The following is a 13,504-nucleotide window of genomic DNA, read 5'->3' on the forward strand; positions in this document are numbered from 1 at the left end:
TCACCTGATGTAGGCCACCTCATTGTTGTTGGTCAAGCGACGCCAGCCAGGGGCCAAATTTCCATTGTACGTGGTCGTAGTCTTCCTGTTGCCATTGCTACTGGCATTGTTGGCTTTGGCAACATTCTTGGCATAGAGCTGATTGTTCTGACTCATTTGACGCGATGCAATTGTTGTCGGCATGCAATGCGTTGCCCCAGCAGCAGCAGCAGCAGCAACAGTTGCCGCCGTTACTCCAGCCGTTGCCGTTGACTTTATTGGCAACTTTATTTGCGCCTGGCGCTGTTTGGTGTGTTGCTGTTGTTGCTGCTGCTGCTGCTGCTGCTGTTGGTGTTGCAGCAGGAGTTGTTGCTGGTTGCTGGTGGGGCAGACAAATATATGCTGCTGTTGCTGACTGGCGCGCTGTTGCTGCTGCTGCAGTTGATTGGATACTTGCATCATGTTGCCGCTGCCATTGCCATTTACCAAGCCAGCTGGTAATATCTGTTGCGTATGCTGATGCTGCTGCAGTTGCTGATGTTGCTGCTGCTGCTGCTGCTGCACCGTTGCACTTGTAACGACCCGCGATACAAATTTCGTCTGTTGCTGCTGGAAAAACTGATGATGTTGCTGCTGTTGCTGTTGCTGATGTTGGTGCAACGGCAACATTTGCTGCTGCTGCTGTTGGTGATGCATATCGCTGACCACTGTCTCAGCACTCCCAGCAATATTCAGTTTGTGCTGGTGCTGATGTTGCTGCTGTTGCTGGCCAGCAGATGCGGCGGCCATGGCGATAACAGCAGCCGTTTAGGAGCTCCTTCGCGATTCAGGGCCTGCAAAGATTTCAGGGAAATTTTACCATTAATCACAGTCACTGATAGAATCTTTAGGTTCGGAGAATAATCAATAAAATAGAATTTAGTTGCTTGAAAGTACTATAGAAGGTTTTAAAAAATGCAATCCACATAATCAATATTCCTTTGATAATGTGTTTTTTATTTTGATAATGGTATATCAACAGTCAATGAAAGAATTTTAAAATTCAAAGAACAATCACTTATTTTAAATGCATATAATATTGATAATGTGGAAAGGTTGTTTCTTTAAGTCGAGTTAAATGTTTATATCTTAAAGGGAAAGATCGGTACTTCAATGATATTCATAGTAACTTTAAAGATATATCCGTTCCTATTGATCTATCCAACTTTATAGCCGATTAACCCTTGTTAGCCCTTATTTGGTTTCAGTGGAAATCTTCTTGGCATTACACAATCATCAGAGGGCTTTGACTCTGGGTTTTCGGTTGACTCAGGGGCCTCAAGTTTAATCAAATAGAATTGCGTTGCGGCCTTTGTTTTCCTCGGCAAGTTGACCACTTACAAAACTAGCAAAAATAGAATTGAAAGCCAATCAGCGTTTATGCGCTGCGCGTGTAATGAACATGGAAGTGGTCTAAATCTGGTTTATCCGCCATCTCACGCACATCCATTCCATGGGGCCAGAGACAAACCCACAAGGTCGTAAACCCGTACTCGCACTCAAATAGATACTGCTAACTGGACGATCGTATAAACGACAAATTGTGGGCCGCACCTTTTGGTATTTCGTTATTTATGCGTTGTTAAGTTTCTACCCCCTCCTAATTCTGCTATCCGCTCACCTTTTAGCGTGCTTTTCGCTTTGCTCATTTGCCAGCATATTAAATTAATTTTGAGTTATTGTGTAAACGAGACGCGGCCATGTCATGTTCATGTTTTTTTTATGGTTTCTTTTCTTTTAAAACACTTAATTTCACTTTTTTTTTCTTTATTATTATTATTTTGTATGCCACTCGGCTTCTTTTTGCTGTAATAATGCGACAACGACTTTTGCGTTTTGCTGCGTGTGTTGCGGTGTTGTTTGTACACGGTGATAAAGCTGTTAGAACTTCGATAGATGTTTAAATAATTTTTAATAATTATTATAGCAATTGAAAAATTATAAAAAAAATATTGAATGATATTTCTGAAGATTAAGTTGTTTCTTTGTGAAATAATATGTTTAGAGATAAGCACTTATTCAATCGTTTTAGCTGAAGAATAGGTATATTTTTGGTTACGTTACAATAATCTAAAGACCCTATATCAAGGTAAAACTGGTCTATACTTTCAACTGCAATCGGAGAAAATCACCTTATAGCATATATTATTTTTTAAACTTTAAAGCCACTTGGAGTAGATTTTAATGTTTGTTTTTAATATTTCTTTGGGTGTACAATCTGCTCATGACTTCATTTGGAATTCAGAAAACGAACGTCAGCAGTGGCGAATGAAGAGTGGAGAGTGGAGAGCAGAGAGCGCGTAAAAGTAGGTGAATGGAGCATGAAGACACCAAAGCAGAGAGGTCGAGGAGAGAGCGAGAGGGGAGGAGGTGGCACATCACCCACACCACTGCTACCCCACTCTCTCGTTACCCCTCTCCACCTCTCTGTATTTTTACTTTGGCACAATTTGCAGACCGTGTTTTAAGTAGTATAATTAATGCGTGCTTATTTGTTTGTTTCTGTTCAACGGTGGACAATACACCACCACCTGCCCTGTGGTTCTGCTCCGGCGATCAGCGCACAAACAAGAGGTGGAGAGGGGAGAGGGAAGGTCGGGGGAGAGCAGCTGTTCGCCTTGGGCAGTGGGATGAAAACGAATATTGGTGGCTATCTTGGTGCACTGGTATGGGTATTGGGCAATCGCACAAACACACACGAAACACGCGTGCCTATGCTGCGGTTTACTGCTGCTGCTGCTGCTGCTATAATATGTACAAAGTGACCTCAATACGCATTACGCTACAAAACACACACACAACAAACGTACACACAACTGACAACACCGACGAATGCACTTCGATTTGGGCTTTATTATGCACAGACTCGGATTACGCCAAATGCCAATTAAATATGAATTAATTACAACAATTTTGTGTCGCTCGATTCGATTCACGCAATATTATGGCCCTCTCTCGCTCTCTTTCTGGCCTGGCCCGCTCTCACTCTCTTTCCCTCTCTCGCATTGGCAAACGCGCACACGAAAATTTTTTAACTTTATGAATTTTGACTTTTATTCACTTTTTTGCTTGGCCAATTGGACCTTTTACACACCTTGTTACGCTGCGCTTTCGGCGGCGGCGAGTGCGCGCATTTGTATTGGATTTTTTATGCTGTTTTAACGGAAAATCGCGCAATCGAAGCTCCGCACTTTTCCGACCGATATTTTTGTTTCGGTGGCGGATGATTTGTGATTGAACCTAGAGGTGGAAAAACATCGATGCCAAAACATCGGTATCGTTGTATCGATGAATTGAATCGACTTTGCGTGAAATCGATTGTAGAATTAATCGAATACAGCAATGGTTGTTTTAAAACATTTAATTTTTTTTTTTAAATAAAGAAGTCCAGTTTTAAAATATATATTCAATGTTTTATGTTTTTCATTATGCCAAATGCTTGTAATTTTGCTTACATCAATTTTTTGTAAAACAAATTACCAACTCCTAAGTCAAATAAGTTCCCAGTTATGAATTTTAAAAATTTTAACAAATTTACTGAACATATCAGTGTTTTGAGAAGCCGACGGTGGGTTTAAGGATATCCCAATTTTTAAATACTTTACAGACCACAGCGTAACTCAAAGGGTGGCAACGCTGATTATAAAATTCAAATATATTTTAAATACCAGAGCTTTAATAATTTAACTGGAATTTATACAGACATTTATTAAAACCTGTAAGTTCTGTATCACTTTACCTAGGTACGTATCTGCCAAAACACTTTAAATGCTTAGAGAAATCATTCAAAATAAAAGTGAAAGCCGAACTGAACTGAGCGTTACCAAATATTTGTCTGACAAGTCAAATAAAATATTGTCAAAAATGCTGGATATTTTCAAGAAACCCTATGCGGACTCCAAGCAACTGCCTCTGGCCAGCGGACCGGTTCCCATCCTTATTATAATCGCCGGTTATCTACTGGTCGTCTTCAAGGCGGGCAGAAAGTTCATGGAGCACCGCGAGCCGTACAATCTTCGAGGGGTGCTGAAGTGTTACAACTTGTTCCAGATCTGCTACAATATGATGATGCTCTTGCCCGTGAGTCAATGCTCCTGGGCTTATTCACACATATATTTCTACTTCACGAAGTCCTTCCTTAGGGATACTATTTCATGTTAGTCTTCCAGCCGTACAACTTTCGATGCATGACGGTCCTGCCGCAGGATCATCCCCTGAAGAATTGGGAGCGCACCATTAGCTATGCCTACTACATTAACAAGATTGTGGACCTGCTGGACACCGTGTTCTGTGTGCTGCGCAAGAAGTACATGCAAATAACGTTCCTGCACGTGTTCCACCACGTGCTGATGCCCAGCGTCGGATATTTGATAATCCGCTTCCAGGGCTATGGAGGCCATCTCTTCTTCCTGTGCTCCTTCAATGTCATCGTCCACATCTTCATGTATGGGTATTACTATTCGGCGATCGAGGGCAATTCTGTGCGCTGGAAGCGCTACCTGACTCTCATGCAAATGATGCAGTTCATCCTAATGTTTGGCCACTGTGCCTTCACCGCCATGCAGCGCGAGTGTGAGGCCTCGCAGGGCACCCTCTTCCTGGTCAGCTGCGCCGCCGCGGTCATGTTCTTCATGTTTGCCAATTTCTACTTCCAGTGCTACGTTAAATCCAAGGAGAATTAAGTGAATAATTTATAATCGAATTTATTCGCCAATTATAACTACGGTTAATAAATTTTTTATTTATTAGCCTCATATGATAGTTATAAAACTTTAAATTGCAACGGTTCCGATCATTATCGAGCATTAGGGTCACTCACTGTATGGTCTAAAAGCACTATCGATTATTTAATTATTTACCATCTCTAATAAAGTGCAACAAAACGCGCGCGTTGCCGGCAACCGTCGAATTTTGCAATTATTTGCGAATTTTCATTTCAAAATCGAAGAACTAAACCAAATTATAGGTAACCAATCGATGGTTCTGCAGCTCTGATTGCCATCATGTCCACCAGTTCCTCCAGCAATGCCTGCAAGCTGCTGCTCCTCGGCCGCTGTCTGCGCGCCGTGCTCCTCAGCGTGGCCATTCAGTTCCTGCTGCTCACCGTGTTCCTGCTGTCGGTGAACTTCACGCTGCTCCACCCGCTTGAATGGGTGACGGGAACACTGCGCCTGGTGGCCAGCTGGTACACCTGGTTCGCCAGCATCCCCCTGGTGGCCTCCGTCGTCCTCTATGGCGTGTCCCTGTGCCAGCAGCACCTGTCGGAGCGTCCCTACTGTCCTACGCGATACCGCTGGCTCCTGCACTACGGTCCACGCAAGCTGCTCTTTCTGGGCGCCCATCTCCTGGTCGGACTCCTCACCGCCTGGCTATACACCGGATATCTACACACGGACTATCAGTAAGAGTGCCCAAATGGGGGAAGAAAGTATCATTACTAATAACATCCCCCTTCTTTTCAGGCATCTGCGATACCAGTGCCATGCTAAGTCATGTGTGAGTGCCTACCATGTATATCTGCTGGGCATGGGCATTGCCGCCGGCTGCTACTACTTCGTCTCCGTTCACATGCGCCAGGAGATCACAATTGAATTTCCAGTCGTTGAGCAATCCCGGGCAGAGAAGTTGCGTGAACTACTCTACGGGAGTTTGACCAAATCTCTGGTTAGATCCTTGCTGCCCACACTCAGTTACGCGCTCGCTTTTTGGCTTTTCGGACCGCTGATATGCCGCAAACTCAGTACCATTCTCTTCGTGGACGCTGACGAGCGACTAGAGGGATTCTTTGGCGTGGCCACCAATCTGCGACTGCTTTTCTATGGCTATTTGCTGACTGCTCAGATACTGAGTAACATGCATCTGATGCGCTGCTTCTACGGCATTTTGCTCTCAGAGGATCTGCCCCTGGTGGTGACCAAACAGCGAGCTGCCTTTGCTCAAGAGCAAGAGGTAACCATGGTGGCGGGTCTTGGAGTCTTCAACGTTTACGTGGTGCAGTGCCTGGCTGCTTACTACTTCTACAAGTTGGCTTTGCGAAAGGATTCAACACAGCGGGCGGAGATTTTCCAGCTCACGGAGCCGGGCAACCGGCCAGCAAATTGGCGCTCCCTTTGCGACCAGTGCCTGAGTATTCTCGGCAGCTTCACCGAGGAACTCACCGAGTCCATGCAGAAGATAAGTGTGCTCAAGGGAGCGCAGAGTCTGCCCATGCCAAAAATCAGCGAGCCCGTTTCAACCAGTTTGATGGCCGAGAAACTGCTGCTACGACAGTACAACCAAGTGCACGGCATCCGACATATTGTGCCGCCCAGAAAGGAGGATGCCGTTGATCGTGCTGCTGATGGCATCCGTCATGTGCCCAACTGGTGTGAGCGCGTCTCCACGCAGCTGGAGCAGGCTCTACAGCGTCTGGTCCAGCGAGTTCCCGGCGTTGTGTACCTCTTCAACGAACCTGAAGGTTCGAAGACCACATTTCTGCTAGCCAACTCCCTGCCTGTGGTTTATATGACGCAAGCTCTGGCACAGATTTGTGTGGCATCGCTCAAAGAGGATCCATATGGTGTGGTGCAGAACGATTTGCCGGCCATTATCAAGGCGATAAACAAGCTGCGGAACGAGTTGGAAAAGCTGGGCAGCGTGATTGGCAATCTCAAAGCACCTAGCTCCAGTTTTAATGTTCTACGCTGCGCTGTGCGCCGCAGCCTGTACGCCATCTGCAACTCCTTCTGCGACTACCTCGGCGATATCCTGCCCCCCGGTGAGGAACTGCGGCAGCTGCAGGACCTCGTCTGCCAGTAGTAAAATCCTTCATCCATCACATAAAACACTCATCTTGTACACTGTTTTGCATCTCTTTTTTCTTTAGTTGTGTCTGCGGTAACAATAAAAATTAATAAATATAACTACAAACGTACAATAGTTATATAAAACTATTGACTTTTTTACTTAGAGTACGAAATGGTAACACGCGATTTGATCATAACTAGCACTGATGAAATGGTCTGCAGGGTGAATGTGTACAAGCAGGCAGCCCAGCTTCACTGCTCCTCCATGGCCACAGCCATCATGAGCAGGGCAACATCCTCTTCGAGCTGGCGATTGGGTCAAAGCGCCACCTGCGCTGGCAGTGGACTGGCGACAGTGACGGTAGCGGCCTCTCCCAACGACTGTTCCAGCTGCTCGGCCACCTCATCCAGGTGCCGTAGTGCCTCCTTGGCCTTGCGGTTGCGTCCGTCCACAAAGATCTGCGTGTCCAGGAAATGCAGAGCTCGGAAGGCCATGCCGCCTTGCGGGTCATATAAACTGTCGAAGGACTTGGGGTTCCTGGCACTGGCGCTTTGATCCGGCGTGCTGGGATCGAAGGGCACGTATTCCTGAATGGGTTCCTTGTGCCAGCGGAAGATGTTGCGTGAATCTGGAAGGAGGCGTTGAATGATTATCTTATATTAACAGAGGTAAGTGATGATGGCACCTAGATCAGCCAGCACTCGCGTCATTTCCCTTATTTGGGCATCCTGTCGCTCCAGCCGGAAACTCATCTCTGTCAGCGTGTTGGTGAGGTCCATCTTCTCCGCCTGCGCCATCTCGTTCTTCTTGTTCTCCTTGATGGTTTGACTGTAAGGTGGGCATTATTATAGTTCTGGGATGACTAGGATATCCTGCCCACTAACCGTGAGTACTCGAAGATCAGAAGACCGGCTCCGATCGTGAAGATGATGAACTCGCCCAGGAGATTGGCTCCCAGCTCAATGGCCATCGCCTCGTTCAGCGGTGGGACATTCACCCGGCCTCCCATGTTCAGTGCCCACATCTTGGTCTTGACCTCCACCCAATTGTAGACTGAAAATGTGAGATTTTAGCGGTAATCTCATCTAATCATAAATAATACCCCTTACACTGCGCCGGCGGCATGCAAATGTACTTCCTGAAGAAGGGACTCGACTTGGCATTGGACTTGATCACATTGGCTATCGGCTTGCTGATCTGCTTGATGGCCAAGACGCCGAGCTTGGCCGCCGGGAAGACGCCAATGACCATTGTTATTTCACTTTTTACTATTTTACTATTTTTTACTATTACAAAATATTCGTGCAAAATTAGAGATGTGTAGGAGATAGCGGTGTGCGCATTGGCCGATAGGCGGACTATTAGTGATGGCAAATCGAAAGTTTAAATGTAACCGTCATGTTGATAATAAAGGGTCACGCTCGATACAGTGAACTTAAGAAATCTCTGATGTATAACAACATCTCTATGATGTATAAAAATATTTTAACGAGCTCTTTACCATAAGAACAAGCCGAAAATTTTGCTTATATTGAGGATCAGATTAAAAATAGAAGATCGTAAGATGCTGTTTTAAATAAATTAAATATGTATATTTCCCGCCAACAAGCAGATTTTACATTCCTTAAAAAATTATTACAAACTCCATTATTTTTCAAAGTCAAGCAGGGCTGCCCTGATCCAGTTGATGTCCTTTTGCTGCCGCTCCACATCCGCACCGATACAGTCAACGCGTTCATCTAGAGCTCTCTTCTGATCCTCAATTTCCTGGTCTTTCCTCTGATTTTTTGTATATGTTCTAAGGGAAAACCCGGAATTAAAGCCATAGGTTATTGAACTACGTTACTCAAACCCCACTTTGAAATCTCGTAGTATATAAGACCGAGACCAATGCAGAAAACGAAGGCCTCGCTCAGCATGTCGGCACCCAATCTGGTGGCGATCGGAGGTGAGAGACGTGGAATCCGCCTGGGTTGTTTCAGTCGCAACATTCGGAGCTTTGAACGAACCTCGATGGTATTATAAAGCTGGGCCGGCGGAATAATGACGTATTGCCGGATGAAGGGATGGTGCTTGCCCATCCACATCAGAAGATCGCCAAATGGCTTGCTAACCCGTTTCAGGCCAAAAATGAAAAGTTTTCCCACTGGGAACCTGCCGATCACCATTGTCCGTAACTTTGAATTTTGTCCGCATTAAAAAGCGACTTGACTGGCTTAACCAAGCCAGTTCAGTTACATTCCGAAACCCTTCTATCGCTGTAATCGAAATTGTTAACTCTGCGCCCTACCACCATTGACTTGAGGTGACTGATTTCCTTGGCTTGTTGGGAAACCTTGTTGGTGAGGTCACCTATTCTTTCCTCCAGTTTCTCCCTATGAACCTTGTGCTTTTCGTGTTTTATTCGGTCATTCCTCGCCTGCCTAAGAGTAAAATAATTGTATTACAAATTCTTTTGGAAATATCAAAAGTACAGACCTCGAAAACTCTGCTATTACAAGCGAAGCTCCAATTACAAAGATGACAATCTCGCCCAGAATATCGCCGCCCATTTGAATTGTCATGGCATCATTTAAGGGGGGAATAAAACGAGGTTGTCCCAACCCCAGCATCCACATTCTCGAGCGCACATCGATAACGTGATATACTGAAAATTATAATCTTAAATCAGTGGGCATCCTATGAAGAGAACTTACATCTTGCTGGCGGAGAGACAACCACGGTTTTAAATGACGGACTCTTTCGGGCCCTTCGTTTTATCAGATTTCCGATGGGCTTACTTATGTGCTTAATGGCAAGCAAACCGAGTTTTCCCAGTGGAAAAGCGCCAACAACCATTTCGACTTGATTAACTGCGCTCACTATAACTGAAAATTTTTAAATTCAAAATGAGTCAGTGCTGTAAAGAATTTTTCGAAATACTTTTAAGGCGGGAAACTTGATTTATCTTTCTTGATTTCTACTTTTATCTAAATCCACAAATTTAACTATTTATTTAAAAATTGTATTTAAGTTATTTCATATAATTCTGTTTTGAGTTTACTTTACAAGTTGGTAATATTTGGCATTGTAAACCCGGTCACACCTGTTCTCATTTTATTTGTTATTAACCGCTTTTTGGTTTGTTATAATATTTTGTCCTAAAATAATGTCAGCTTTTGATGATTCTGATGAGGAAACCGACTTCAAGGAGATCAGCTCAACAAATTACCAACGCGTCCAGGAAAAAGTGGCAAAGGTTGGATTAAATTTGCCTTTGGCGGCGTGGCCAGCTTTCATGATGAAATCAGCTGTTCTTAGAACTCCATTTTATGAGACTTATAAATACTCTTTTTATTTTAAGATAAGCTATGCAGATGGCATTGCTGATGGAAGGGAAAAAGTATTTCAGGACAGCTTCGACGAGGGTTTTGAAAATGGTTTCAAAACTGGCTTTGAACTGGCCAAGCTCAGTGGCTTTTACGAAACCATGAAAAATGCGGAGGCGGAAAATATGGAATTTAGAAAAGAACAAGAGGCCTACGATCAACTTAAAATAGCAGATGCCACCGACAAAGCGCACTTTAAATATTTAGAGCATCAGGGAAAGCCTCTCAATGTTATATCGAACGAACAAAGGACCTATGTGGACGACCTTCTGGGAACTCTTGCGCATCAACTCCCAGCCACTACAAATTTATTCACATCGAGCAGCGGCGGTTCTAGTGTTAATGTGGTTTAATGCATGTGTTTGGGAATTATCAAAATTAACTGAAAATATATCTTCTTGCGACTTATAAATACAGGCCCTCGGGCGTGCCCTCCTTCTTTCGGTACAGGACGCTTTCCTTTGATTTTTTGAAGTCCTCGTTGGTAACCTTCATGCGGCGTTCGCGCAGCGCCATCAAACCGGCCTCTGTGCAGATGGCCTTGATGTCGGCGCCGGAGAGGTCATCCTTGGCCATGATCAGTTCGCTGAGGTTCACGTCCTCAGCCAGCGTCATGCGCGACGTGTGGATGGTAAATATGCGGCGTTTGGTCTTCTCATCCGGCAGCGGGAACTCGATCTTACGGTCAATACGACCGGGACGAATTAGCGCCGGATCAAGGGTCTCAATACGATTGGTTGCCATGATCACCTTGACATCTCCGCGCGAATCGAAACCATCCAGCTGGTTAAGCAGCTCCAACATGGTACGCTGGATCTCCCGCTCGCCGCCAGAATTAGAGTCGTAACGCTTTGTGCCTACAGCATCGATTTCGTCGATGAACACAATGGATGGCGCATGCTCCTCGGCCACCCGGAAAAGCTCACGTACCAGCTTGGGTCCGTCGCCCAGGTACTTCTGGATGAGCTCTGAGCCCACAACACGCAGGAAAGTGGCCGAGGTCTGATTGGCCACTGCCTTGGCCAGCAGAGTCTTGCCCGTTCCGGGCGGGCCATACAGGATGACGCCCTTGGGCGGCTTGATGCCCATCTCCTCGTAGTACTCGGGATGAGTCAGGGGCAGCTCGACGGACTCCTTGATCTCCTGGATCTGAGTGTCCAAGCCACCGATATCGGCATACGTCTCCTGCGGGGCCTTCTCCAGCTTCATCACAGTGACCATGGGATCGGTATCGTCGCTGAGGACTCCGACCACAGCGTGCACTTTGTGGTTGAGCAGCACGGAGCAGCCTGGTTCAAGCTGGTCCTTGTCCACAAAGGACAGGATGCTCACATAGTGTTCGGAGCCCACCGAGGTGGACACGATGGCGTGGTTGTCGTCGATGATCTCCTCCAGGTTGCCCACGGACATGGGTGTGCCGCGCAGGTCGTCCACCTTGGAGCGCTCCTCCTCGTTCTTCTCGTCCTGGGGCTTCAAGCGCTCCTGGTTGCGGATGAACTCGTCCTCCATCATCAGGTAATCCTTGATACGCTCCAGCTTCAGCAGCTTAAGGCGGCAGCGCGTGTGGGGCGTAACCTGGGGCAGCTTCATGGCCGCATCCGGACCCTTTGCGCGCCGCTTCTTCTTGCCAACGCGCGTTGGGATTGGGGGCTCGTACTTCTTCTTTTTGTCCTTGTCATCTTTCTTGTCGCCAGCGCCCCCTTGGGCCGATTGGTTTTGTCCCTGCAAATATATATTTTCCGATCACAAAGCAGTTGCGGGTGTTTTGCAGGTTGTACTTTACCATTTTGCTTATGTGCTGCTCCTTTACTCAACGTTTAATGAACTTTTTCACTCTTTATTTGTCGACAACACAATTTCCACTAGTCACTGCGACTGGGCTGCCGTACTCACGAAACACGGCAGTCTGGCAACTTTTGTACGGTGAACAAATATTTTTATAAATTTGGTTTCAGGTTCAAAAGGCAAGTAATGCTTGAACATTCGATATTTTAATAGTAGTAAAATGTGATCACTGATCATTTTAAAATCACAATTAGTTTTAAGTATAAAATATCAATTTCTTGAAATATTAAATACGCCATAAAAGGCATTAAGTTTATTATTCTCTCTCAAAAACTAGAACGTTTTATAAACGTTTTTATAAATTTCAATTTCAATTGATAGTGAAAACATATTTCAAAAGTCACGGTTTGTATACTAATCGATAACAATCAAGACTCGGTGAAACGGTCTGGCAACACCCAAAATTTGTTTATTGTTTGGTTTCTACCGCGCTTGGTCGAAATAGTTTAAATTTTATTTGTTACAGCCTTTTAATGGATCAAAATGTCAAGAATATCGATCTCAAACTGGACAATATTGAGGTGTTGACCACCGGCACGGCGGCGGAGTTTGTTAATGGCATTCTGGATTTCTTGCTCTATCAACGCCGCCAAATTCCATTCGTGTACAAAACGTACAAATATTATGTGGATAAATGGTCTAGTGCGGAGGAATCTGGGGAAACGAAGGATCGGGAGTCGTTTGCCCACTACCAACTTAACCAGCAGCGTTCCAAGGCAAAGGCCACCAAGCAGTCCATTAGCGACATGAGAGAGGTGTGTTCTCCTCCTTATCCAGGACGTTTTTTGTATTTAAATACCTGTTTCCACCTACAGCTCATAAGACAAGCCTTCAGAACATCGGAAGTGAAGAGCCTGCGATTTCTCTTTGGCAATAACACCTTTATGCCCTCGGAGGCTTATACCCTGCACATACCACATGATTCCATATCCAGGGATCACTTTTACGAGCACCATGCCCTACCTGAAGGCCGTATAAACCAGGCGCTAATCCGTCTTCTCACTTGCGAGGAGCTGTACACCTTGTTCTCCACGGAGCTGAATGCCACCAATGTGTTTCTGGAAATGGAACTCCTTACAGACGCTAAAAATGCAAAAGGATGCCATGGTGACTCAGTTAATCTGATTCCCAAGGACGTAATGAGCCAACTGCCGCGTAGTTGCAAGAACATACACCTGAACCTCCTGCATTGCACCGACAATATATCGACTGAACTACGGTGCTGCAAGGATTTGGCCATTTACCAGGATCTTGGTTTGCTGAAACTGGATAAGTCCGAAGAAGACGATAGCAGGACTAACGACTCTTTGGAGGCAACCAAGGAATCTAGTGGCTGGTGGCAAGCCGAGGTCATAGTTCGCGGTTTCAGGGCTCCTGCCAACCAAAAGTCAGGATGTATATGGTCTAGCTAACATTTTTTGTATTAAAAAATATACGCATATTCAGTGCCAAGAATAAATTCTTAATAATTTACTTTAGATCCCTGC

The 13,504-nt window shown here is 45.3% G+C and overlaps 9 protein-coding genes across 14 annotated transcripts in view; 4 read left to right on the top strand and 5 right to left on the bottom strand.

Moving 5' to 3' along the window:
* Positions 1-3,241, bottom strand: part of LOC119547057 (chromatin modification-related protein eaf-1) — a 31,474-nt gene extending 28,233 nt beyond the window's left edge. For 4 of the 6 annotated variants that reach the window (XM_037853775.1, XM_037853766.1, XM_037853741.1 and 1 more), the window contains exons 1-3: positions 3,113-3,241; positions 1,640-1,905; positions 5-812 (exon numbers count right to left, since the gene is read on the bottom strand). In XM_037853775.1, the coding sequence (XP_037709703.1) occupies positions 5-768 (764 nt within the window). In that variant the 5' untranslated portion in view covers positions 769-812; positions 1,640-1,905; positions 3,113-3,241. The remainder of the gene's footprint in view (positions 1-4; positions 813-1,639; positions 1,906-3,112) is intronic. The other 2 variants (XM_037853749.1, XM_037853757.1) reach the window with 2 other exon arrangements.
* A 585-nt stretch (positions 3,242-3,826) lies between these two features.
* Positions 3,827-4,772, top strand: LOC119562894 (elongation of very long chain fatty acids protein F). The gene is made up of 2 exons (XM_037876011.1): positions 3,827-4,098; positions 4,161-4,772. The coding sequence occupies exons 1-2, from the start codon at positions 3,883-3,885 to the stop codon at positions 4,698-4,700; spliced, it is 756 nt and encodes a 251-aa protein (XP_037731939.1). The 5' UTR covers positions 3,827-3,882; the 3' UTR covers positions 4,701-4,772.
* A 112-nt stretch (positions 4,773-4,884) lies between these two features.
* LOC119562892 (nucleoporin Ndc1) lies at positions 4,885-6,927 on the top strand. Its single transcript, XM_037876009.1, has 2 exons — positions 4,885-5,419; positions 5,481-6,927. The coding sequence occupies exons 1-2, from the start codon at positions 5,022-5,024 to the stop codon at positions 6,814-6,816; spliced, it is 1,734 nt and encodes a 577-aa protein (XP_037731937.1). The 5' UTR covers positions 4,885-5,021; the 3' UTR covers positions 6,817-6,927.
* On the bottom strand, positions 6,854-8,136 carry LOC119562893 (putative OPA3-like protein CG13603). The gene is made up of 4 exons (XM_037876010.1): positions 7,914-8,136; positions 7,689-7,857; positions 7,490-7,632; positions 6,854-7,432 (listed from the first exon to the last, which is right to left on the bottom strand). Exons 1-4 carry the CDS (start codon positions 8,053-8,055, stop codon positions 7,122-7,124), a joined length of 765 nt encoding a protein of 254 aa, XP_037731938.1. The 5' UTR covers positions 8,056-8,136; the 3' UTR covers positions 6,854-7,121.
* A 253-nt stretch (positions 8,137-8,389) lies between these two features.
* Positions 8,390-9,005, bottom strand: LOC119562889 (putative OPA3-like protein CG43998). Its single transcript, XM_037876005.1, has 2 exons — positions 8,662-9,005; positions 8,390-8,602 (listed from the first exon to the last, which is right to left on the bottom strand). The coding sequence occupies exons 1-2, from the start codon at positions 8,970-8,972 to the stop codon at positions 8,452-8,454; spliced, it is 462 nt and encodes a 153-aa protein (XP_037731933.1). The 5' UTR covers positions 8,973-9,005; the 3' UTR covers positions 8,390-8,451.
* On the bottom strand, positions 9,003-9,691 carry LOC119562887 (putative OPA3-like protein CG13603). Its single transcript, XM_037876003.1, has 3 exons — positions 9,501-9,691; positions 9,283-9,451; positions 9,003-9,227 (listed from the first exon to the last, which is right to left on the bottom strand). The coding sequence occupies exons 1-3, from the start codon at positions 9,640-9,642 to the stop codon at positions 9,035-9,037; spliced, it is 504 nt and encodes a 167-aa protein (XP_037731931.1). The 5' UTR covers positions 9,643-9,691; the 3' UTR covers positions 9,003-9,034.
* Positions 9,692-9,859: 168 nt separating this feature from the next.
* Positions 9,860-10,584, top strand: LOC119562888 (protein YAE1). The gene is made up of 2 exons (XM_037876004.1): positions 9,860-10,042; positions 10,148-10,584. Exons 1-2 carry the CDS (start codon positions 9,953-9,955, stop codon positions 10,523-10,525), a joined length of 468 nt encoding a protein of 155 aa, XP_037731932.1. The 5' UTR covers positions 9,860-9,952; the 3' UTR covers positions 10,526-10,584.
* On the bottom strand, positions 10,504-12,109 carry LOC119562886 (26S proteasome regulatory subunit 4). Its single transcript, XM_037876002.1, has 2 exons — positions 11,956-12,109; positions 10,504-11,894 (listed from the first exon to the last, which is right to left on the bottom strand). Exons 1-2 carry the CDS (start codon positions 11,956-11,958, stop codon positions 10,578-10,580), a joined length of 1,320 nt encoding a protein of 439 aa, XP_037731930.1. The 5' UTR covers positions 11,959-12,109; the 3' UTR covers positions 10,504-10,577.
* Positions 12,110-12,443: 334 nt separating this feature from the next.
* Positions 12,444-13,495, top strand: LOC119554815. The gene is made up of 2 exons (XM_037865880.1): positions 12,444-12,772; positions 12,833-13,495. The coding sequence occupies exons 1-2, from the start codon at positions 12,491-12,493 to the stop codon at positions 13,427-13,429; spliced, it is 879 nt and encodes a 292-aa protein (XP_037721808.1). The 5' UTR covers positions 12,444-12,490; the 3' UTR covers positions 13,430-13,495.
* The last annotated feature ends 9 nt before the right edge of the window (positions 13,496-13,504 follow it).

This window comes from Drosophila subpulchrella, chromosome 3R, assembly GCF_014743375.2.
Source record: "Drosophila subpulchrella strain 33 F10 #4 breed RU33 chromosome 3R, RU_Dsub_v1.1 Primary Assembly, whole genome shotgun sequence".
NCBI classification, from domain to species: domain Eukaryota; kingdom Metazoa; phylum Arthropoda; class Insecta; order Diptera; family Drosophilidae; genus Drosophila; species Drosophila subpulchrella.